Source organism: Cyprinus carpio, chromosome B5, assembly GCF_018340385.1.
Source record: "Cyprinus carpio isolate SPL01 chromosome B5, ASM1834038v1, whole genome shotgun sequence".
NCBI lineage: Eukaryota > Metazoa > Chordata > Actinopteri > Cypriniformes > Cyprinidae > Cyprinus > Cyprinus carpio.
In genome coordinates, this window is record NC_056601.1 from 18,191,621 (window position 1) to 18,217,373 (window position 25,753).

The window sequence follows — 25,753 nt, forward strand, 5'->3', positions numbered from 1 at the left end:
CTGAATAATAAGCTGTAATTTCAGACTGTGGAAACCCTGTTGCCAGGGGTGTCATGCACCAATCTTTTTTTTTTTTTTTTTTTGATGTACCAGCCCTTTCTCTCTTGGTGCCCTAGGCAAGATCACTTAAAGATAACCTTTAGCAACTTGAGCATTTTTTAGCAACTTAGTAGTTCATTATGCATGTATAAGTCTTTCTTTCTTTCTTTAAGCTTATTTCATAATATTTTCCATATTATTTGTTGCTGTATTTAGCAATATTGTAATAGTTAACAATAGCTTTATTGACTGAAAATATATGTAAAAATAGTACTTCTGATACAGTGACTAGGTCTAGTGGTACAGTTTTCTTTTAGCATATACATTAATGCAAATGCTTTTATCTAAAGCAGCTAAAAATAGGAACATAATAAGCAGTTCAATACAGAGCCAACAAAATTCATAGTATACAGTGTCAGGTTTATTAGAAAGCTACATCAGGAAACAAGGTAGAATAGAGGTGAAATGCAGAAAAGAAACAGGGATGACAATAATGACAAAAACATGACAATAATATTGTTTTTTGAATATGTATCCAAACTGAGACTTGTTATAGCACTTATATATCATTGCTCTTTTGTTGTTTTTGATTGCTTCCATTGTCCTCATTTGTAAGTCGCTTTGGATAAAAGCGTCTGCTAAATGACTAAATGTAATGTAATGTAATGTAACTCATGCCATTGGTTGAGCCGGGCTGATTGGGATGCTCAAACAAACATAGCAATGTTTTGAAAAGCCTCATTGTTTACACTTTTTGGGGGAATCAATCTTATGAATGGCTTATTTATAGTTGTGAAAGTATTTTAACATTGAGATAATTATACACTTCACTTAAACAATGCAACAAATACAGTTTTAAGTCTGAGTGGGAGAAAAACTGATTTATGATGTTATGACAATGGTTTGTTGTTGTTAGCAACTTACACAAAGACACACACAAAGACACACACACACACACACACACACACACACACACACACACACACACACACACACACACACACACACACACACACACACACACACACACACACACACACACACACATACACACACAATATTCTGCAGACACACAAACCCACAGAGATTTAAGGCACTCACATGCTGACAGTCTAGAGATTTATACCTCTCATACAGATTTATACTCAAGCTGCAGTGTTCATTTGTATTGCGTCACTGGAGAGATCGGCTGAATCTAACAGATTATTGGGTTACCCATGAACAGATGTGCCTGTGAACATCTGGACAGGCCGCATTGAACTTCAGTCAAACAGGCCGACATTGTTCACTTAAATGCAACTGGAAATAAATCAGAGACAATACATAAAGTCAAAGTGCACCATTTTTGTGTGTGCGTTACATTTTTTTAAAACATGCATATGTTGTATTTTTCAAAACATTTTCAGTAAGTTTTCATTTAAAAAGTTTTTTTTTCCATTTTAAATTATATCTGGAAATGATAAAAGCTAAGATTTAGTAACAAGTTCAGCAGTGGCTTGATAGTAGCAGTTTGCTCAACTGGACATCTTTATTGTTGAGCATCACTAAATGAACCCAGGCATACATAAACGACTACATTAATATTCTGATATCTCATTAAATTTGAGTGTAACCCTGGTGTTTTCATCTCAGTTACTCTGACATCATCATCGAGCGTGAGGTTCTTATGCAGAAGTACATCCACCTGGTGCAGATTGTGGAGACAGAGAAGGTGGCAGCCAATCAGCTCCGCACACAACTGGAAGACCAAGACACAGAGATTGAGAGGCTTAAATCTGAGGTAACTGTATATGCTTGAGCTGTGCCATTTAATGGGCTGTTTTCCAACGTGCAGTCCAATTTTGTGAATCAGTGAACCACTCTAGATCCCATTAGTCTAATAACAGTGCAGGTCTCCAAAAATGTCACCATTACTGAACGGTCCTGTGTACAAAAAGCATTTGTGACTTATCCTGATATGGAGTTCAACCATAGGTTTGCTTTTCCCACATTGCTTTTTCCAGATTGTAGAATTTTTCTTTTTTGTGATTAAGGTTACCAGCAACATATGCAATCCCAGTGTGCCACAGAGCATCTCTCAGGCTCTGCATCTTATCTGTTCCCTAGTTGTGTTACCAAGGAATTATCCTCCCCATTGGACCAGTCACCATGGGGACGAGAATTATGCCCCATTATTGACATTGCAGGGTCAGTGGCATGTGAACACACGGTTCAGAGTATAAATCAATGCAAAGAAATGAGAAAGATGTTATCTTAATTAGGCTGATTACACTTACTGTTTAGTATTCACAAAAGACGGAATCTCTATCTATCTATCTATCTATCTATCTATCTATCTATCTATCTATCTATCTATCTGTCTATCTATCTATCTGTCTATCTATCTATCTATCTATCTATCTATCTATCTATCTATCTATCTATCTATCTATCTATCTAAATAACTATCTATCTATCTATCTATCTAAATAACTATCTATCTATCTATCTATCTGTCTATCTATCTATCTATCTATCTATCTATCTATCTATCTATCTATCTATCTATCTGTCTATCTGTCTGTCTGTCTGTCTATCCACTCGTCCGTCCATCCACTGTTCTATTATTCTTTTATTCGGTTATTCCATCTATCGTTCTAACTACCGTTGTTATTGCATGGTGTTGTTTTCCTTGCACTATTATTTCTTTATATAAACATAGGAATGGTGTATAATATAAATAGCCATAAAAACCACTTATGCTGTATTGTCAAGATTATATCAGAAGTATCCTTTATGAATAAATGATGAAGCCATAAAAGCAGTGCTTTGTTTTTTAAACTGAAACATCTGAATTCAAACTTGTTGTGAGTTATAAATATTTTATGAGGATACAGTTAAAAAAGATCCATCTACTACTGGCCTGCATCCTGATATTGTAGAAAACATTTGTATTGATGACATAAAGCCAAGATATTCACAAATACTGTATATTCTGTGTAAATGCTGAATTTTGGTAAGTGATTGTATTGTTTTATTATAGAAACTCAGTATAATTTTTATTGTTGTGAAACTGAAGAAAAAAACATACATTTTGCATGTTATATGATTGCAGTAAAAGTAGAATAAGGAAACTGAACCATTATCCACTTAAAGCAGGGTAGCGATAAAACCCTTCAGATTATATGCAAAGATTTTTTAAATTTCAAACTAACACTTTTGAAAACACAACAAACATGACCATTACCCATTACTATTACCTATTATCAATATGTACAATAGCACTTCAATAAACTAAAGTCTTGGCTTGTGTCTGCAGACCGCACATACTGGGAAATACGCTGTGGGGCATTTAGCCTATTTGCATCCAAAGTAAATGACTGATAAAGGCTTGGTGAGAGAGCTTTTTGATGAAGGCTGTTGAATGAAGGAAGGAAATCGTGCGTGGAGAGGAAGTTAAGATGGTTATCTGATGTGCCAGCACCCACACAGGGTCTCAGTGATCCACATACAGTATATGACACACTGATTATTCAATGAGAAGGATGATCGTTAAATACCTCAACATTATCTGATTTGTCAAATTATAATCACAGCGACCATTTGCAGCCCAATCGTTTTGACAGTCATCTCCACCAATTTCCTTTTGCAAGTGTTTTAAACATTGTAATGCTCAGTCATGTTATGTTTTGTTCCCTCTTAAAGATTATAGCCTTGAACAAAACTAAGGAAAGGATGCGCCCCTACCACGTATACCAAGAAGAGGAAGATCCTGATATAAAAAAAATCAAAAAGGTAAAGAACTTTAACATTACATGGCCAGAAATATGTCTACATCCAAACCCCACTGCCATATGGGCTTGTTAAAGGAGCTATGTGGAGGTTTTTACTTAAAAAAATCTTTAAGATAGAGTTTTCATTTGTACATGTATGAGCCAACCATGATGTAAAAAAAAGAATGACACCTCGACTGTCCACCACGGTTGCCTCTATCAGCCTGTAGGCTCAATTGTGTGTAGAGGAGTCGGGCCCCGAATTGGTGCGAAAATTCACAAAATGTGACGTCATGCGCGTTCTCGTCTACTTGGTCTTACAACCGTACAGCAAGCCAGCCATTATAGTAAGCAGCGGCAATAGTGTTTTCAGATGGACTCTGTGGATGGAAAGAAGCGACCAGCCTCCGGCAGCACAATTCAGACACCCACGGACACTTCTCGTAAGTAAAAAAAAAAAAAAAAAAAAACGTATCTAGTGTGGCAAAAAGAGAGAGCGTGCGCACTGAGAACAAGCATGAGACTGGCTGCAGTTCCTCTAACGGCCACTGGTGTCAGTTACGGTTAGAAATTTCAGAACCTACGCAATGCTCCGTTAAACATTTAACCAGAGCCATTGTTTGAGAAGTTCATGAAGTTAAACTGTTTCCCTCATTGATCAAACTGTGACCACAAATAGTAATCCTAGACACTTTGTCTCTGTAGGTCCAGAGCTTCATGCGAGGGTGGCTGTGTAGAAGGAAATGGAAGATTATTGTGCAGGACTACATCTGTTCTCCTCATGCTGAGAGCATGCGGAAGAGGAACCAGATCGTCTTCAACATGGTGGAGGCTGAGACAGAGTATGTCCATCAGCTTTCCATCCTGGTCAACTGCTTCCTGAGGCCACTCAGAATGGCCGCCAGCTCCAAGAAACCACCCATTAGCCACGATGATGTCAGTAGCATCTTCCTTAACAGGTGTGTGAGTTTGGTTTCTTTGGCATTGAAAACCACTCTGTCAAAAATCAACAAAGGCTCATTGGAAAAACCAATGACAAATGTACTTCGGCCAACATTTTTGCAAAACTCCAAAAATATATCAGAACATATAATTTACTGCAGTTTTCAGCTGAAATAACACTAGAGGCAGTAAAACAGCAACAACTTTATTCCTTTTCACACAAGTAATTATTACAGGGACAGATTATCAACTAATAAAGACATATTTTTTGCATGTTTCCTTGCACAATATTATATTATGACCTCAAAAATTTTTACTATAGGGCATGATTGTGAAAACTAATATATTTTAATGATTGCATCACATAACCAGCTTCATATGTGAAAGTGAAAAAGTGAAAGTCGTGACATTTGTCAAGTATGGTAACCCATACTCGAAATTGGTGCTCTGCATTTAACCCATCCAAGTGCACACACACAGTAGTGAGAAGTGAACACACACCCGGAGCAGTGGGCAGCTATATATCCAGCGCCCGGGGAGCAACTGGGGGTTCAGTGCCTTGCTCAAGGGCACTTCAGTTATGGGTATTTACCCTCAAATATATCGCTTTTCATTCACTCCCTCCCACCTACAACTCTTGCCAGCATCAAGACTCGAACCTGCAACCTTCTGGTTACAAGTCCAAATCTCTAACCATTAGGCCACAGCTGCCCTCATATGTATGGCTTTTCTGACATAGTAAAGTTGCTCTGTAGCTCACCTGGTACAGTACTATACAGATGATTCAGAGACTTCATGTACAAATCTAGTAAAACACAATCCACGATAAAAGAACTCAAAGACTTGTAGAAGCCAGCTAATGGCATAGATGATTTAGCAAATTTTTCTATCATGTTTACTTTTGTTGTTAGTTAGGTTTAGTGTAGGACATTTCATTGGACATTTCACTTTGAAAGGGTCAGGAAATATGGAAAAAAAACAATGCCATTTTGCAGAAATTATGCAACAGGAATATTTTTCCAATGATCCTGGGTTGTAAAAATGTATACCAGGTCAACCAGTGTCAGTGTTGACATATAATTACTGCAGTGTTGTGACAGCTTGTTTGCATGCTGATTTGAACTATTTCATCCACATCCTCCTGCAACACAGATATAGGTCCAGTTTTACTAACAGCTTGTGCCAGCACAAACCGTCTTTTGGCATTAAAATAGTACTGTCTGGATTTACTAAAGACGCTCACAGTTGGACACAGTTATTTTTGCGCCTGACCTTATTGAATATGTATTTGTCAGAGTTCCCCTTTCAGATGCAAAATTTATGGGAGGAGAGTATTAAAATGAATCACGCAACAAGATTTACTAACGTTTGTGCTCTTAAAATTACTGGAATTTGCGCCATTATTTATGTGTGATAGAAGGGAAAGGATTTTTTCCACACATATTTATTTATTTGGAATGCCAGAAGGACACATTATCCAAACATATCATTTGCCAAGCCAAGCCAAACTATGTTATTTTTAAATTGTTTCAGGAAATAAAAGATGGCTTAGAACCCTCAACTAGGAGTCACGCAATACCAGGTCTTTCAAAATTCTTGCAACCCTTCATTTTTTTTCAATGTACTTCTTTATTTCTTTATCTGCGACTACGCTAATTTGTGCTGCACTTGGTATATTGCGTTGATTGATATGTAAATGATGTTATGTCCAAAAAAAATTAAATGTCCACGCTTATCGGTGCTGTTTTGGAGATGCGCTCTCATGCTAATTTGCAGTGTTAAAGGGTTCATATTATGCGATGCGATTTTTCCTTTCTCTTTGGAGTGTTACAAGCTCTTGGTGCATGAAGAATATCTGTAAAGTTGCAAAGACTAAAGTCTCAAATCCAAAGAGATATTCTACATATCTAGCGTGTGTGTGTGAGAGAGAGAGAGAGTCTTAACTGTCCGTGGCTTGTGTACTGCAAACACATTGGAGCTTCATCACTGTGTCTGTCATGCGACTCTGTTCCCCTTTCGGGCCTGAACTGATGGTAAAACTAAGGACATTATTAACTGTCTTTACATTTATTTTGAAAGATGAACCTCGCGATTATGGAAAGGAGGCATTACATTTCCGACGAGTGCTTGCGGTGTTCAGTCAATCACAATTCACTGGGTCAGTTGGCCAATCAGAGCAGACTGTTCTCGTCAGAAGGAGGGACTTTGTAGAAAATGACACTTTTGAGGGAGGCGGGGCATAGAGGACCTACAATAATGTACAGTATTTGAAAAATAATGTGTTTTTTTTGAACATTAAAGCATGTCAGCATATTCTGTTACACCAAATACACAAAATAATGATCTTTAAAAAAGGATCATATGACCCCTTTAAGTAAAACTGGCCCTTAATGTTTTTGAAACATCTCAATCCAATGTGTTGATTTATTTTAAACCTAAATAAAACATCCTATAAATGCTTTACTGCATTTTAAATGAATTGCAAGCAAAATACAACATTGTGTTTATTGGTGGGTGGTTTATTTTTACTCGCCTTTGGCACAAGCAGAGTGTTAAGCTTTGACCCTGGTGCCATGGGATAATCGGATTTATTGATATTTTAATAAATCCTTTTAAATATTTGTTGTATTAATATATACTCTCTTTTTTGTCCTCAGTGAAACAATCATGTTTCTACATGAAATATTCCATCAGGGATTGAAGGCGAGGATAGCAAACTGGCCCACACTGGTTCTAGGTATGTCATGATTGTTACATTTTATCTCTCAGAAAGCTAATTACCGCACTCAGGAGCAGCTATTCAGAACACCCCATCAACAAAGACAGCACATTGCAGGGTGACACTAACATCAAGGACAAGCTGCTTCCGCTGACACACAGCATCTCAATCAGACCCTTCAATGACGTCTGACTCTCTTCTATCTCACCGTATACAGACACACACACTTATGCAACAATGAGAGCCAGACAAAAACCCGCCAACATCTTAAACCCAAGATAAGCATTTTCAAGCACCGCTGTGAATAAAAGAATCCGTTTTTTTTAATGACTTTGACGTTGCTTTCTCCTTTTTAGCGGATCTCTTTGATATCTTGCTGCCAATGCTGAACATCTATCAGGAGTTTGTGAGGAACCACCAGTACAGTCTTCAGGTTCTGGCCAACTGTAAGCAGAACCGGGACTTTGACAAACTCCTGAAGCAATACGAATCAAACGCTGCATGTGAAGGGAGGATGCTGGAAACCTTCCTCACATACCCCATGTTTCAGGTGCCACTCTCGCACTCTCATTAGTGTCTTATTCAATTCCAGACTGATCACTGAAGAGCTTGATTTGTTCAATTAATTGAACTGCCACTGGGAATTGCTGGCTTGTGTTTCTACAAATAAGACATTTATTTTCCATAAACCATTTGAGGGAGCTCTTCACACTCACTCACGAAGAGCCTCATTTATCACTTGTAGAAGCCTGATGTATCTCAATTCCTCAAACATTTAAAGTAATCTTTTATAAGTTTCCTGAAATCAAGGCCCAGACAGAATCTGCAGATTTTTTCAGGGGCGATTTTGAGGTAAAATCTGTAGAATTAGATTAGTCAGAGAGTACTGGACTCTTGGGTGTAAACATTATCAAATTAGCCATATTTTTAAAGTAATAAACATGTAAGGGGCGAGTGACGTGTACAACTTGATTGATAGACGGAGATCCTGTGGGCGCAGATTCTATGCAGGCCTGCTGATAACTCTCGCTCTGAACAAGTTCAGTCTTTATAATTTTTCTCTCTTTGCTTTTGATTGACAGATCCCTCGTTATATCATCACTCTCCATGAGCTACTGGCTCATACACCTCATGAGCATGTGGAAAGGAAAAGTCTAGAGTTTGCCAAGTCTAAACTGGAGGAACTCTCCAGGTAAAGAAACCACCCTGAGAGGCAAACTTACTAAACAGTTGTGCATTGTAAATCATTGCAAAAACCTTCAACCTAATTCACTAACCAATAACTAAATAAATAAATAAATAAATAATAATAATAATAAAATAAAATAAATATATATATATATATATATATATATATATATATATATATATATATATATATCATATATATATATATACACACACACACACACACACACACACACACACACACACACATATATATATATATATATGACTTATATGACTTTCTTTCGTTTTTATGGAACACAAATGGAGATATTTTGAAAAATGTTGGTTTTGGGATGGGGTGGGGGGGGGGGTCTATTGGCTTTTGGGGACAATTGACTTCCATTGTATGAGCAAAAAAACCCACAGAGACATTTTTCAAAATAACTTATTTTATGTTCCACAGAAAAAGGAAGGTCATATAGGTTTGGAACAACATTAGGGTGAGTAAATAATGAAAGAATTTTCATTTTTGGGTGACCCATCCCCTTAATACATTGAAATAGCATTATGCCATGAGTATTAAGTCATTTTCTCTACTTTTTATATAAATCACTATAGAGCCCTACTCACAGAACACAGCACTATTTGAATATTATGCTAATGCTAAACATATGGCATTATGCAGTAGTTGTAAATATGTCGACTCAACTTATACACTGTTCTTCTTATACCCTGACATGTTCATTTACAGCTTTGCCAGAGAACCAAAGTGGCAAAAAGTAAAATGGTGAATTTCTCAGGTTTCCATTTGTGACACAAGTGTGATGTTCGCATTGTTCCAGGGTGATGCACGATGAAGTGAGTGACACAGAAAACATCCGTAAGAACCTGGCTATTGAGCGCATGATCGTGGAGGGCTGTGACATCCTCCTTGACACCAGCCAGACGTTTGTGAGACAAGGTGAGTCGTGTTAACACTCGAGCTGCCACCTGCCTGACACACTGCCTTAAGCAGAACCAGCACCTGACTGACAGCGACAACTTTGGTTTGATCCCCTCTGGCTCTGAATTATTCATGGTTTCACAAGTGGACAGCATTGTCTCCAGGATTGACAGAGTGCCTGATGTTTTCAGTTGAGGTGTTTTATAAAGTATTAGAATCCGGCCCTGTACTGGAGAAGCAGAAAACCAGGAATAACAAGCACTTGGGGGGTCTCTACATGGAATGTGTGGAATAGGAAATGACATCAGCTCACCATGATAAAGTTCATGTTATTTTTGTAGAATGAGTGACAGGAAAAGCAATTTCTTTTGTTGACTTTTCTTGCGATTTTAAAACACGTGAGCACTATGAGTCAGTGTGAGATGATTTCTCATTATTATGACTTACAGTATGTATTGCATTCTGTCTATAGGATCCACATTTTAAAGTAGCCTCAGTTTATTTTAGTTTTATTTTATATAATTTTATATACTTTTATTTTATATTTATTTTATTATTTATCCTGAGTCCTGTCACAATGCAGGCTTTGCAAAGAGGCTGTAACTGGACAATGACAAAGTTAACATTAAATTGTACAGATACCTTGCATCCTGTATGTGAGAAGTTTCACATGCAATGTGGCGGTTCTTACAGCACAAAAAAAAAACCCTGACTTTTAATTTAAAAAGTTATTTATACTGCTGCAGTGACAAAGCAGTCTCATATTTTCAATGTGAGATGCTGATTTCTGAAAAAAAAATGAGCAAAAGAGAAGATTGACTTGACTGTTTGATTTGTCTCTGCCCACATACAGTGATACAATAAAGATCATTCAACGTGCATTTATAATCGTTCACCTTGTGCATGATGCAGTATGCACTGCTAAAATGTAAAATCTGCTAAAATGCTAAAATCTCCTCTGTAAAATGTTAAATTTTTTAGCAATAATAAAACTGATTTCTTGTCAAAATAGTTTCTCCAGGTTTTTAAATGTGGCCTTAGAAAAAATTATGTTTCTCCTCTTGAAACGTTAACCCACGAACTCTCTAAGCATAAGATGAATTTATTTAGATTAAAAAAATGAAAGAAATGTATGAAAGAAATGTAAGAAAGAGGGTGGGGAAACTAGCAACTATGCAAAAATAAATAAGAAAAGAAAAAAATTAAATTTGTTAAAAAATTATAAATTTCCAACAAATAAGTGTGATATCAATTTAATAAAGTGATTTAATAAAGTAAATAGATTCCCTTTTTGTTATTGTGTTGTTCTAAATATGTTAGTTGTATGGACACATGGATACTTTTTTTGGACTTTTTTACATTCTTTCTCTCTTTCCTGACCTCTTTCTCTCAGGCTCTTTGATCCAGTTGCCCTCAGTGGAGAGAGGGAAACTCAGTAAGGTGCGCCTAGGCTCTCTCTCACTCAAAAAGGAAGGGGAGAGACAGTGCTTCCTCTTCACCAAGCACTTCCTTATCTGCACACGCAGCTCAGGAGGCAAACTTCACCTGCTCAAAGTACGTGACACACATGCACTCAGAGTACAGCAAATGAAAATGCTATTTTACTGCACATCAGTCACTAAAAAAAGTCTTCCGTTCTGTGTTGAATGTATTGAGAGGGCAGCTAAGGCATAGTGATTATAAAGTAAACCCCTGATGATCAATAACATACAGTACTGTAGAAACCCTGCAGCATATAATTGATAATTGTAATAATATCAAAAGGTTAATCATGCGTGATGAGGTTTCAGCTTCCCCTGTACATTTCCTTCAGTTCCTACAGCCCTTGTCCGGCTTTTGTGTATTATAAATGAATGAATGATGCATTTATATAGCGCTTTATTTTGTATTGCTGTACACCCAAAGCGCTTTAAAATCATGTATTGATTACTCCTCTCACACTTTGTGACATGCTTTTGTGCTATTTTAATTGACTGGGTCAATCCTCAGGCACAATTTCTAAAGCTGAATTTCCTTGTGAGCTTCAAATAGGTATAACTAAGAGGGTTTAAAAAATCTCTTAATACAGTTTATTTAGTTTGTGTACTTACAGTCTAGCAGTGTAAATACATAAATCACAGAAGAATTCTGCTGTTATGTATTCTTCAGTTAAATGATATTTAATTTGATGTAATTCTGATTAATATAAAGCCAATCACCCATCCGTGTGCAGTCCTCTGCTTTATATGCATCATAATAATATAGCATTTTTTTGTTAATATCGAAGTAATTTGCAACATAAAATAATTTGCTATTTTATAACTGGAAATTAACTATAATGCAACTCCAGTAAAGCTATGATTTATACACACTTTGACCATGCAGTACAAAATATTTGCTCATTTGTATTTACTCAAGTAATTTTCTAAATTTTAGTTTTCTCAAAAACTCTTGGTTTTTCTTATCCAGCTAAATAATTACCAGTTATTTAATTATTTGGTGATTGCCACAGCAAAATGAGATTTATCAGAAAGCACTACAAAGGCTTTTGGAAAACACCTTTGAAATTATTTGTACATGAGATCCATCACAAATCCGTTATTCTAACAAACCATCAATATCGGGAAACTCTCCCTCTGTGATTAACCTCTCAACCTAATGGTTTGACTCTGGCAGCAAGGTGGTGTGCTGTCCCTGATTGAGTGCACTCTCATTGAGGAGCCTGACGCTAACGACGAAGACGGTGAGCCCGTTTCTTTGACACACATTTTCAAACACATCAGCACAGAAGAGTGGAGACATGCATCATTAGCTATATATTGGCCATTATTCATATACTGCAGGTTAATTAACTATTATAGACAGGTCAGAAAAGAGTCCAAACTACCTGCTGTTTAAATGTCAGATGGGCAGAGATGATAATTGTCATGGAGTGATTATCCACTTGAGGGTATATAAAGAGACCCAAGGGCTAATTCAAAACTGCATCACAATGACCCTCTCCTGATCCCTAAATATGGTCCCTAAGAGCTTATTTAATAAACATCACCACCATTATTATGTTACTAAGAAGAGTTTCCTTCAGTTTAATTAGCTTTTATTGCCATTGTTTTCCTGAGTGGTCCCTCGGGACTGTTAAATTAGGATTTTAGAGTATGATTCATATTTAATTGTAAGCTTCTGTCTGTTTTTAGCTAAGAATTCAGGGCAGGTGTTTGGTCACTTGGACTTTAAGATTGTGGTAGAGCCCTCAGATGCTCCTGCCTTCACTGTGGTGCTGCTGGCACCGTCCCGTCAGGAGAAAGCGGCCTGGACCAGCGACATCAGCCAGGTGAGAGAGAAGCCACATGTAACCAACAGCTCCTCCTTTGCGGTCAACTGCTCATGGGTATTTTATCACTTACTGTACACTACCATTCAAAAGTTTGGGGGTTGGCAATCATTTTAAAGGGTTAGTTCGTCCAAAAATTTAAATTCTGTCATTAATTGCTCACCCTCATGTCGTTCTGAACCCATAAGACCTCCGTTCATCTTCAGAACACAAATTAAGATATTTTTTATGAAATCCGAGAGCTTTCTGACCCTGCATAGACAGCAATGGAACTACCACGTTCAAGGCCCAGAAAGGTAGTAAGGACATTGTTAACACAATCCATGTGACATCAGTGCTTCAACCTTAATTTTATGAAGCAACAAGAATACTTTGTGCATAAAAAAGACAAAAATAACTTTATTCAACAATTTCTTCTCTTCCGTGTCAGGCTTCGATGCGCATTCACGACAGTATCACGACATGTGTGTGGTGCTGCTGACGCAGGAGCTGGCATTTTGACGTAGAACCTGGATGCACCGCTGCGCCTTGTTTAAAACAGAGAAAGACACACTCTATACATAAAGCAGTCATTGTGAACATGACTGAAGATTTGGACAGAGAGGATGACTTTTTTTTGCCCGGGACTTACTTATTCAAACAAGAATATACAGATAATGAACTTAGAAGACTGACATGGAAGAGAGGAAATTGTTGAATGAAGTCATTATTTTTGTTATCTTTGCACACAAGTATTCTCATAGCTTCATAAAATGATGTTTGAACCACAGACATCACAAGGACTATTTTAACGATGTCCTTACTACGTTTCTGGGACTTGAACATTTCAGTTGCTTTGCTCTTTATGATCAGTAAGCTCTCGGATTTAATCAAAAATATCTTAACTTCTGTTCCAAAGATGAACAAAGGTTCGAAACAGCATGAGGGAGAGTAATTAATGACAAAATTTTCATTTTTGATTGAACTATCCCTTTAATGTTTGTGAAAAGTCTTTTACACTCATATTTTAAATTGTAATTTATTCCTGTCATGGCAAAGCTGAATTTTCAGTAGCCATTACTCCAGTCTACAGTGTCACATAATCTTTCAGAAATCATTGTAATATGCTGATTTGGTGCTCAAAAACAAACAACACAACAAATTGTGGAGCTTAATATTCTTGTGGAAGCCATGACTCTTTTTCACACACACACACACACACACACACACACACACACACACACACACACACACACACACACACACACACACACACACACACACACACAAATTACTTTTGATTTGTAGTGTATGTGTTAATGTATTATTTTTCTGTATATGCTCACTGATAAACTTGGTCAGTGTTGGGACTTGGTTGTTAATGCACATGCTGGAGATGAAGTTTTAGTATCTAGCTTGCTTCATTTCTCATATTCAACGATATACGACCCTGTCTCTCTCTAGTTTCCTGTTGATTATAGGCATACACAGCAATAAAAAAATAAAAAGATAACAGTGCCTGACACCTCATCTATAGTTTGTGCAATTACTCTGAACCATACAAATTCCCTGTAGCCTTTAAAAAACAAAACTATAATGGCTCTACAGAAGAACTGGAACATAATAACTAACACCCACCTCACTGAAACTTCACACCATGAGCCATGAGGTTAAAGGGGACGTCGGATGCCACACACACTTTTACAAGTTGTTTGAACTGAAATGTGTGTTGGCAGTGTGTGTACACAACCACCCTATAATGATAAAAATCCATCCAGTGTTTTTTTTTTTTTTTTATCTCGTTAAATCATTTCCCCTTTCTCAAATTGAGCCGATCTCAGATGCCTGTCTTTGTGACGTCACACTTTGTGTTGTCCTCTGTTCTCGGCTTGATTCTTCTCTTCATTTGAATTTCTGCTTTATATAGTGCATCGATAACATCCGCTGTAATGGACTGATGACCAGCGTGTTTGAGGAGAACTCAAAAGTCACAGTGCCACACATGATCAAGTAAGGCAAACCTTTGTTTATTGTGAAATAATGTGTCTTAATTGCTATGGGTCAGTGTTTTTGTAATTACAGAAGCATTTTGTAAAAGACAGAATGCCTAAAAATAATATTTCATCTAGCCAAAAATCACTGTTTTGAAATGATGAATCCTTCAAAAATTTTAAGTGCACAAAAATGCATCAGCTGGCCCAGTGAACATGCACTGAAGCCCTTAGTGCTGGCTCCTTGCACATGTGCAAACGCATCTGTCCAAGCTAAACACTGCAGTGACAGTGAGCACACTACAATAAGGGCAACCAACTGGGACTAATTTCCCTCCCTGCTGGAAAATATGTTGGCAATACCAGTCCAGAAAGCATTACAGTATTTCAGTGCAACTGTCCATGTGATTGACTACCACTGGCAAAAAGGACCATAAGAAAAAAATAATGATTATTATGTCTGTATGCATTTATTTATTTAAAATAAAAAATCTTTATGATGTAAGTGAGAATGTACTGTCAGCCTAGCTGGATGATCAAGACCCCAAGGTTAATTAGAGTTTATTTTGCTATAATGACCAACTAATTGGCTGTTTCTTGCTTATTGCATTTGCACTTTTGAAATAATTTGAAATATTGATTTGAGTTTAAATAGTTTTAATATTCCACTTGTAGATTAGCATAAAGCTTGTAATCCAAAGTAACCACAAGTATATGTTACTTTTATTACTCTACAATCTAAGTTACATTTGTTATGAGCTAGTTAACATATTTAGCTACAATAACTATCAACTATGAAAAAATTATATCAGTACATCTCCACTAATTCTTCATAAAATCAAAATAAAAGTACAGCATACAGACAGTAAAGATGCTTTGGTTGTGCTCCTTATTAGATCTGATGCGCGTCTCCATAAAGATGATGTTGACATTTGCTTCAGTAAGACGCTCAACTCCTGCAAGGTTCCTCAGATCCGCTACGCCAGCGTGGAGAGACTGCTGGAGAGGCTGACCGACCTGCGCTTCCTCTCCATAGACTTCCTCAACACATTCCTGCACACCTACCGAATCTTCACCACCGCCACCGTGGTCATGGAGAAACTGGCTGACATCTACAAGAAGCCTTTTACATCCATACCAGTCAGGTAATAGAGCTCTTAAAGGGGGATAATATTTGGCCGAGATACAACTATTTAAATTTTTGGAATTTGAGGGTGCAAAAAAAAAAATCTAACTATTGAGAAAATTGCCTTTAAAGTTGTCCAAATGAAGTCCTTAGAAATGCATATTACTGATCAAAAATTAAGTTTTGATATATTTATGGTAGCAAAATTTGCTAAATATCTTCATGGAGCATGATCTTTATTTAAGAACCTAATGATTTTTGGCATAAAAGAAACATTTATAATTTTGACCCATACAATGTATTGCTACAGATATACCCATGTGACTTATGACTGGTTTTGTGGTCCAGGGTCACAAATGTTATTTTTTTCAGTCCATCAGCAAGCATATTGTTGTCAAGTAGATTTCAAATCTTTAATGCAAATAATATACAGTAAAACTATTTTTAAATAATAATAATAAACAGCTATTTCGGCCTAGTGTACATAAATATTTACTATATATGTAATTTAATATATGAATAATATATGTAATTTATGAAGAATATAGCATTGAGACTGTTAACATTTTTGAATGATGATGCAAACACTCTGTTGAAATCAATTGAACTGAACTCATGCACTGAAAATCAAACTGACAAATTAACCAACTCTAATACCATTTTTACTTCCAAAGTTTTAATCAGAGACACTTATATCTTTTTTTATCAAATTATCCAAAAACACATTAAAATCATCACAGTAGGCTCAATGCTGCTTAATGTTTTATGGGCTTTAATAAAAAAAAATTGCAGTTGTATATATTCAATATATTGTAGCAAGTAGATTACAGCCAGTTATATAGTTAAAGAAATAAAAAAAGAAATAAAAAAGTTATATTTAAAGCACCATGAGAAGAAATCATATTTTAAGTGCCCATAGAGAGATCTCACTGGTCCTGCTCCACATAAATATCTTCTGAATGGCTATAAATGTATTACGTCACACAGCAGTTTTATATTTTGTGTTTACAGGCAAATGGCTTGTCTCTTTAAACTTGTTGGATCTTAGTCAGTTTTCTACATTATGGCCTGTCAAATCCTTTTGAAATAATAGCATATATTCACACTCAAATGCTCTGTGTGATTGAAATATGTGAAAGAAACCACTAGGTGTATGCGTCTGAAACACTGCTGTGAGTAAGAGTGAGTAGGGCTTTTATTTCTGCATACATTTATCCTTTCAAATGGAAGAATGTTTTCTGTTCCAAAAGCAGGTGTTCTGCCAAGTTAAATTGGTGCACTCTTTGTAACCTTTACCTAAAAAGCAGTTCAGAAAGCCTTTAAGTGCTCAGCTATTCCTCCTCCATTTTCCTTGAATGTTCAGTATGCTTGTGCAGAAGGCAAACGCAGCCTGTGTACCTCATGTGCAGATGCTTGTGGTCATTGTGAGTGATGTGACGTTTCATGTGTTGTCTCTGATGTTCCTCATCCCCACACCTACTTTGCTGTCACACAGGGTCCAGTATCACTCATTTGACCGCTTGTCCATTACATCCATCTGCCCAGACTACAGCCTGAAGATCAGGAAGATAGCACTGGATCAGTCAAAGTAACAAAACCATCTCTCTGTTACCCATTCACTTTTATCTTTGTCCATTTTCTAATTTGTATCCTCACATTTTCCACTCTGTTTGTCTTTATTTTTGGGAGTCTTAATCCTCTTTTTCGGAAGTTACAAATATTTGATTTTATTTAGAGTCATGAACTGCCTCTGTTTTTTTCATTTTGTACTGTTCTCTTATAAAGGGCCACTTATAATGTTATCAAGATTTTTACTTTAAAAAAAATCATAATTTAAAAGTAATAGGCTATATTCTTTCCTGTTTTTGAGCCCCTTCTTCTGAATGCTCTGTTTGAATAGGCACAGCGGATTATAGACTCTGAAGTAAACAGCCGCTGCTGTGATTGGCTAAGTTGTGTATGTTTGACAGCCTACGTCCTTTACATTATTAAAAATAAAGTTCATTCACTCTTTCCTAATGTTGGGATCAGAAGGAAGGCAATGCAAAGACTGTTTTTTCCACAACTTATTAATTAACAGCATTTTGCTGTCTTCAGAGCCATCTTTATCATTTAGTTTCTCTGTAGACCTGCGTTATTTACACTAAACAGGCAGCGATGAAGAAGCAGACATTGATTTTCAGTGTTTAGCCACACAGAGTAGTACATCATAGAGTAATACATTACGGTTTTCAAAAGAACAAGGGAATTTTGGTTTCTCAGTTCATGATCCCTTTAAATCCTGGATTCTCGAAACTTCTGCACTTGTACAAATGCTATCATCCATTGCAGATTTTACATCTTGCAATGTTTACCTGCTTTGTTACTGCTGTTTTCTCAATTTCTGAAAGCTGCAATCAATACTCCTTGTGTGTTTCAAGAATACATCCAAAAAACTGTTTGGCAAGTGTGTTTAGTGGAGCATGCAAGTACAGAGAAGAGAACATGAGAGATGTGCCAGTGTTGCTCTGCCATTTATGCCCTATCTTTCAATGTTGTTTCCACAACTCAGATCCCTGGAGCTTTTCTTCGCCACCAACCAGAACAACCGCAGCGGGGACCACGTAAATGACAAATCCCCCAGACTGTGTCGCAAGTTCTCATCTCCTCCACCTCTCTCCATCCCCTCCCGCACTTCCTCTCCGGTTCGCACCAGGAAACTTTCTCTTAATTCTCCTATTGGGTCAAAAGTAGGCATCCTGGATCTGTCCACGACCTCGTCATCTGCAGCCAGTAGTCCAACCTCTGCCAATCCCACCATCTCACCCCCACCGTCCAACAACAACAACAAGCCCCCTTTGGATCTTAGCCGTGGACAAAGTCCATCCTCCCCCGAACAGAGCCCTGGAGCTCCGGATGAGAATGCAGAGGTGCCGCGAATCGATGCTCTCTGCGGTAAACTGCGTCGCAGCATTAGGAGAGGTGAGCAGAAAATACTTTTTCTCTTTCTGTTTTAAAACCTGTTTTTCCCTGCTGTCTACTGCTTACTACAGTAGGTGCCTTCCATAATAATTTGGACGCATACACATGACTTAAGTCAAAATGTAGCAGTTGGCTTCCAGAAGTAAAAATCCCTTTCATGTTCTCTATAGAGATTTTTAACTTATAGACCCGGGTGCCCAATCCTGTTCCTGGAGATCTACCTACAGAGTTCAGATCCAACCCTAATCCAACACACCTCTCTGTAATTATCAAATGCTCCTGAAGATCTTATTTATCTGGTTCTGTTGTGTTTGAACAGGGTTGGAGCTGAACTTTGCAGGACAGTAGATCTCCAGAAACAGGATTGGGCACCCCTGTTATAAACCATTAAAGGCAGACCTATTGTGCATTACAAGCTAAGGTTGTTAATCAATGGTACTTACTTCTGTTAAGGCCATCGGTCCACATTTTTTTTTCAACTTTTTTTTTTTTAAATAATCGTGTTCAACAACAGAATTTTAGGTGTAAAATTGTTACCCACGATTCTACAAAAAATCCTCAACCAATCAGAGAATCTAAACAAGCAAATTCTGTCAAAAGTACACCTCCATGAAGATCAATATCTTTAAATCAGTTGTCATTTATTTATTTATTCATAGTTTTTAGATTATGTCATTTGCAGTGCTTCATTAGGTTGTAGTTCTCTCCCTCATTAAAGTCATTAAGGCTTTTGTATTTTTGTCTGATTTTCAAAAATGTCTTTGCGGCAAATAAAAGTTTGTAATTTTTATAATTCACCTCATAGCTGGTTGGTTTGGTTCATGGCTATAAGGCAAGGTAATAAGGTTTATCAAAGACTTTTTTTTATCCCAATGGGAAAAATCGCTGGGCACTTTTGCACACTACAGTTTGGTATTGGCATATTGCTAAGCTAAAAGCGCAACACATAAAAATAATACAAATATATAGTGCACACAAATGTTTGGTCATTTATAGGCACACTAAAGTGATATACTTTTTTATACCTGATTATACTTTTCAGTACTGCATGAAATCTAAGATTTATCATTTAAAATTGAAATTTATTTTGCTTCATCCACCATCTTGGACTTACTTTTTCGCTGAGTCTTATCAAGGAAGGTTACATGAGAGGAAGTATCAAACAAGGTATCTAATTAAGTATAATTAAGATTTTTTAACATAAAAGTCTTTGCATTGGGTGAGCAGTGATGGGATGTTGGAAGTAGGTCAACACACTGGCTGGATGGTAGCATGGATGTTCATGAACACAAACTTCATTAGCTGGCTTTTGCTTTTTTAAAAGCAAAATTTCATTTACTCCCAGAAGTAGCTGGCAGAGTGAATATTGTGGGAAAGATATCTGTAGCTGCTCCAAATAACATTAAAACCACTTCATTATAATAACTTGACGGCCAAACAAATGTGTTATTTTCTTTTATAGGCTATTAGTCTGAACAACATTCTCCTGTCTCCACATAAAATCCACGCGCAAAAAAAGTGCAAACATGCTTGCATTGTGTGCCTCCTTAATGCAAAACAGAAGACTTGAGATATTTGGCGAAACACCCATAATTTTGTGGTCGTACTGGCAGCCAGGCAGTTCGGAATGAGAAGCAGGCATGTTTGAAACTAAACCAGATGATAAAGCGCTTGCTTTATTCAGAAACATTCAAAGGATCAATTTTCGTGTTGGAAATGGGCATCTTTGAGTGGCTTTGGTTAGGATGTGTGGTGTGCAAACTACTAATAGTTTGCTTCTTGTGTTTGCTAGTTTAAAGAGATGAGCTTGTATTGTTTTTCCCACTTTCTGCTATAAAATCCACCACATTCTGAGTTCTTATTGTGAACCATTAGCACTAAATAGTAAGCTTTAACACTGCATCAGATGAGCCACATTAAACCTGCTAAGAGATTTGCTGCTTCTGGTGTGCTTTTGTATCACAGCCCAATCAATGTCTCACTCTAAAAAAAAAAAAATAACCAAAAAATTATGTTATTATTTTATTGTTTTTGATTTTACTGTCTGATCTCAGTAACGAGATAATATGTCTCATAGCTACAGAAAAAATAAATAAATAAATAAATTGTGCCTGTTTTGCAGTATTGCATCACAGTTTCTCACAGAATATGATAACCATTTTTGTAGCATTTTCACTTTTAGCCTTTTCATAAGGTGATGAAGTCTTGTATCATCCATTAATCACCAGAAATAATGACACAAAGACATGGTTACTATCTTCCTCTGAGCCAGCTGTTTGTTCAATTCTCTGACTAATGTTACATGTATGAACGAATCTGATTTGTGCCTATTATGCTGCCTGTTGGACTCCTGATTTCAAAGTTAGAAATATGGCTAATGACAGAAGAAGAAGCAAACATATCCCAGATGTCATGACATCCAAACATCCTCTTATATCACTGTGTCAATGACCTAATAACCACCCAGATCCCCCCAGCATCCGCATAGCAACTCCCTGGCCATAGTTATTTGCTGTTCCCTGCTCCCTGCTCTGTTTGCTTGAAGAGCTGTTGCCCTTAAACCATTTTTTTAAGGAGGGGTTATGATCCATTTTAATAAAGAGTCTGACTTTCCCCTCAGCTGTGTTGGAGTCAGTGTCTTTGGACAAATTTATTCCAGAGTCGCCACAAGGCAGTGAACCAGGAGAAATCTCTCCCTGCCGCTCACCCTCCACTCCACGCCACCTCCGCTACAGACAGTCAGGAGGTAAGCGTGCGCATGTCTGTTTGTGTTTGGCAGGCCTCTTCTCAGAACAACTATAGAGTCAAACACAGTGGCGAGTTATGACTTTCCCAGAGAAATATAGATACTTCAGTGAAAGAAACACTTTCATTCCAGTATTTTTCCATACAATGAGGTGGTGTAAATGAAGATTTGACCGTAATTTAATAAAATAAAGCTGGACTGTAGATAACTTTGTGAAGTCCTATTGCATGTATTAAATAGCTAATGGGACATGCAGTTGCTTTTATACTGGTCTTAGATCAGTTTTATGTGTCTTATGTTTTCAATTTGCATTTTAGTGGAGAAAGCATACAATCCTGATGATTCCTCAAGCGAAACATACTCCATTCCTCCATAAAGTACAGTTCTGTTACTAAATGGCCACAGTCACAGTCTTGGATCTGAAACAGTCAAATATTGTGCTTGGAGAGTTGGGACAGGAGTAAATTATATGGGACTTCCACCAGCACATAATTGGTTTTGATTGGTGCAGCTGTTGTTCCATCCAGACTGTTTGTATTGGGTATCATTAGCATCTTCATTTTGTTCAACATAAGCAATTAGCAGTAGATATACAGTATATGGTTTATAACCATGTCTGCTCTCTCAGTTTCCATGAAAAGCAGTTTCCATATGTTCACTCAGTTACTGGCTGAATAAAGGGCAAAATATTTCTTTCATTTTGAAGTATGACCACTAGATTGTCAGAAGGACTGGTTTTGAGATAACTAAGGCTTTGCTACGCATACAGTACATACTGTACTACACATCCATTGAGGAAGTCAAGGATAAATTCTGTCATTATTTTTTTTAACCTAATGTCATTCCCAACCCGTATGCTGTTTTTTTCCAGTGGAACACACACTAAAAAATAAATTTTAAATGGTATTAGCATTAGTATTTTCCAAACAATAAGTCCAAAGTGACCAGGAGCTTGCAAGCTACAATGGACAAAAAAGCTTTAAAAGTAGTTCAATAAAGTAGTTCATCCTATAATTGTGTGTGAGGAAGAGACTGAAAATTAAGCCATTATTCCGTAAAACGATTCACCAAATATGATGGATGTGGTGCAGGTTTGACATCATGGCATGTGGTTATGAGACACTTGGGATCTAATGACATTTGATGTTATTGAGATCCAACCTAAATAAATAAATGAACTATTAGATTCTCTGTGTTCCATGGGAAAAATGACTTAAGAGTGAGTAAATAATGAAAGAATTTTTGAGCGACTTGATTCTTTGAATAGGTGTCATCACCCTTTTTGGCCAATTCAGGTTTTTTTAATTAATTAATTTATTTTTTTTCTAAAAATGATCATTGTTAAATTTGTTCTCCATATTATTTTTTCTAGTCCAGTCAGCTGAGAACTCACGCTGCTCCGTTTCTCCAGCCTCTGCGTTTGCTATCGCCACAGCAGCAGCTGGACACAGCAGCCCTCCAGGTACACTGCACCACTGACACAAGCCGGGAGAAGCTCACAGATTCATATGCTCTGCCCTTTGCCTCAGAATGCTGTAGACCCTCTACTATGTTCACAAACTGAAATTCACTTTACACATAAAGCTGTTGCAGTTTCTGCAGCTCTAGTAGGTTTTTCATTATCAGCAGAGTATTTAAAACCGTAACAGGAATAGCAGGCTCAAGATTTACATGTTGAATTAAGGAATAATTTGCTTAGATTAAACTGTCAAAAAAAAAAAAAAGCTTAATCCTTTTACTTGCATAAACTAACATTTTCTAATCCTACTAAATACCTTCAGAATTGCATTAGTACTCTTATGGTATCAGCCTAACAAAATGTGAAAATATTAAAGGGTTTGATCGGAATGTATGTCTAAAATGTGCAAAATGGACATTTAATTTGCAAGGCAATGTATATAGCATATGATAGAGTATGCTGTTGATCCTGTAATCTATATTCACATTGGTTTTACATTTTGAAACAACAGCCTGGATATTAAGGGCCGTTTTTTTTTTTTTTTTTGCCCTTACGATGTCTATGTTCCTTTACAGTTTTTAACAATTCTGAGCGGACTTGTGACAAGGAGTTCATTATACGTCGTGCGGCTACCAACAGAGTCCTGAATGTCCTGCGCCATTGGGTCTCCAAACACTCACAGGTCTGTCCCTCAGCATTAGTTCTTCTGTAGCTGCTTATATTTCAATGACATCGTCGTACCGAACAGCAGATGACACATTTCGTGTCACTAAAAACCTAACGCAGTAGTTGTCAACCTCATCAGCCTCTCTTTCTCCTTCCCTGCTGCTTGACTGATATTTTATCAGCACCTTTACATTTTAGTCCAGACTTCAGCTGTGAACACATGGTTAACCCCCAGGCTTCATATTTTACAGGGCAGAGGAAACGTAACACCTCTTCACAATTTCCATATTATTTTCACAAGGGAAACCAATTACCTTACATAAACAGCACCAAACCTTAATTACCAAAATGCATTTCTTGAAAGAGAGACTATTAAAGGTGAAGTGTGCAATTTCTGTGCCAGTAGCATCCAACCAAGTGGATTTGAAAGAATAATGATTGTTTGAACATTTTCCCATCTAGCATTGGTTGGACTGACATTGTTTGAGTAATGTTGCTGATCAGTGTTTTGAAAAGCCTTAGAGCCATTGTTAGACTTTTCAAGGGGATACAAATGACTTTGAATATACACATTTTGTTAGAATAGGAAAAGGAATTTTTAACAATTTTAAAAATTTGATTCTTCATTGGAACAGGTTGGGGGAATTTTGCATTATATCACTTGCTCACCACTGGATCCTCTGGAGTGAATGGATGCCATCAGAATAAGAGTCCAAACATCAAATCCACTCAGTTCCAGTCCTCTGTCTGTTGAAGTGAAAAATTGCTTGTTTGTAAGAAACAAAACCATCAAGGCGTTTTAACTTTAAACACTGGCCAAAATGCCAATCTATTATCTATAATAACACTTCCTCTGCTGATAAAGTCCATCCACTGTTGTCCAATCACATCAAAATTCACCAACATATTTGCTTAGAACTGTTTTGCACTGTTGGCGCTGAGAGCCTTGTGGGCAGCGCGTCAACATTTTGTGTTCGAGTCCCAGCTCGTGGACCTTTCCTGATCCTGCCCCTCCTTCTCTCTCCAACTTCACTTCCTGTCTAACTACTGTCCTATAAAATAAAGGCGAAAATATATATTTAAAAAAAAAACAGTTTTGGACTGTTTTTGCTCATAAACAGTGCTTGATCTATGCATATTTTTCTCCTGATTTAGACTTTTCCCTAGAGAAAGCAATATTATGGATAGAGGATAATGCATTTAATCCGGAAGCAATGCTTCGAAGTTAAAAACATCTGAATGATGGATTTGTTAATTACAAAACATACCATTTTTCATGTCACAGGAAGTTAATTTATGGACTGGGGTCTTGTGGATTACTTGTGAAATATTGTGATGTGTTTGTCAGCTGTTTGGACTCTCATTCTGATGGCACCTATTCACTGCAAAGGATCCGATAGTAATGTAATGGTTACAATACATGTAATGTACTGTAAAGTTTGTTCCAAAAAAGAAACAATGTAGATCTTGAATGACCTGAGAGTTAATTTTTCAGAAAATTGTAAATTTTGGGTAATTGTTTCATTGGTAGATGGAGGAAATTGTTAAATGAATTGTGGTATGTGTTCAAATCTACCATGTGCACTGTTTTATGGCCTTACTGCAACTTATGGCCTTATTGTTTCTCTCTGTACACTTGTATATTTATTGATTCAGGTATTTTCAGCAATACTTGGCTTGCTTTCAGCTATAAAGCCATATAGTCATCATATTGATCTGTATTATATTATGCCCATTAACTCATGGAGATAAAATATAATTTCAGGCCCTGCCAACTTCTTCATGAGTCAAAAGCATAGGACATTATAACATTAATATTGACAACTGTTCAGAGCAAAACACACACATACACACACACACACACACACACAGTCACAGGACCTCACACACAGCCAATATAAATTTCTGCTGCAGTGGAAACAGTCTCTCATAATGGCCTTCTGATTTTTC

The 25,753-nt window shown here is 37.0% G+C and overlaps 1 protein-coding gene across 4 annotated transcripts in view; it reads left to right on the plus strand.

Moving 5' to 3' along the window:
- LOC109056230 (ras-specific guanine nucleotide-releasing factor 2) overlaps nucleotides 1-25,753 on the plus strand; it is a 56,244-nt gene that overhangs the window by 19,067 nt on the left and 11,424 nt on the right. The window contains exons 3-19 of one of the 4 annotated variants that reach the window (XM_042724668.1): nucleotides 1,672-1,819; nucleotides 3,724-3,813; nucleotides 4,497-4,750; nucleotides 7,391-7,470; nucleotides 7,809-8,002; nucleotides 8,535-8,644; nucleotides 9,465-9,583; nucleotides 10,959-11,119; nucleotides 12,221-12,287; nucleotides 12,739-12,875; nucleotides 14,782-14,864; nucleotides 15,787-15,990; nucleotides 17,467-17,559; nucleotides 18,523-18,932; nucleotides 21,553-21,678; nucleotides 23,051-23,140; nucleotides 23,713-23,819. In XM_042724668.1, the coding sequence (XP_042580602.1) occupies nucleotides 1,672-1,819; nucleotides 3,724-3,813; nucleotides 4,497-4,750; nucleotides 7,391-7,470; nucleotides 7,809-8,002; nucleotides 8,535-8,644; nucleotides 9,465-9,583; nucleotides 10,959-11,119; nucleotides 12,221-12,287; nucleotides 12,739-12,875; nucleotides 14,782-14,864; nucleotides 15,787-15,990; nucleotides 17,467-17,559; nucleotides 18,523-18,932; nucleotides 21,553-21,678; nucleotides 23,051-23,140; nucleotides 23,713-23,819 (2,473 nt within the window). Of the gene's footprint in view, nucleotides 1-1,671; nucleotides 1,820-3,723; nucleotides 3,814-4,496; nucleotides 4,751-7,390; nucleotides 7,471-7,808; nucleotides 8,003-8,534; nucleotides 8,645-9,464; nucleotides 9,584-10,958; nucleotides 11,120-12,220; nucleotides 12,288-12,738; nucleotides 12,876-14,781; nucleotides 14,865-15,741; nucleotides 15,991-17,466; nucleotides 17,560-18,522; nucleotides 18,933-21,552; nucleotides 21,679-23,050; nucleotides 23,141-23,712; nucleotides 23,820-25,753 lie in introns of all 4 variants that reach the window. The other 3 variants (XM_042724665.1, XM_042724667.1, XM_042724669.1) reach the window with 3 other exon arrangements.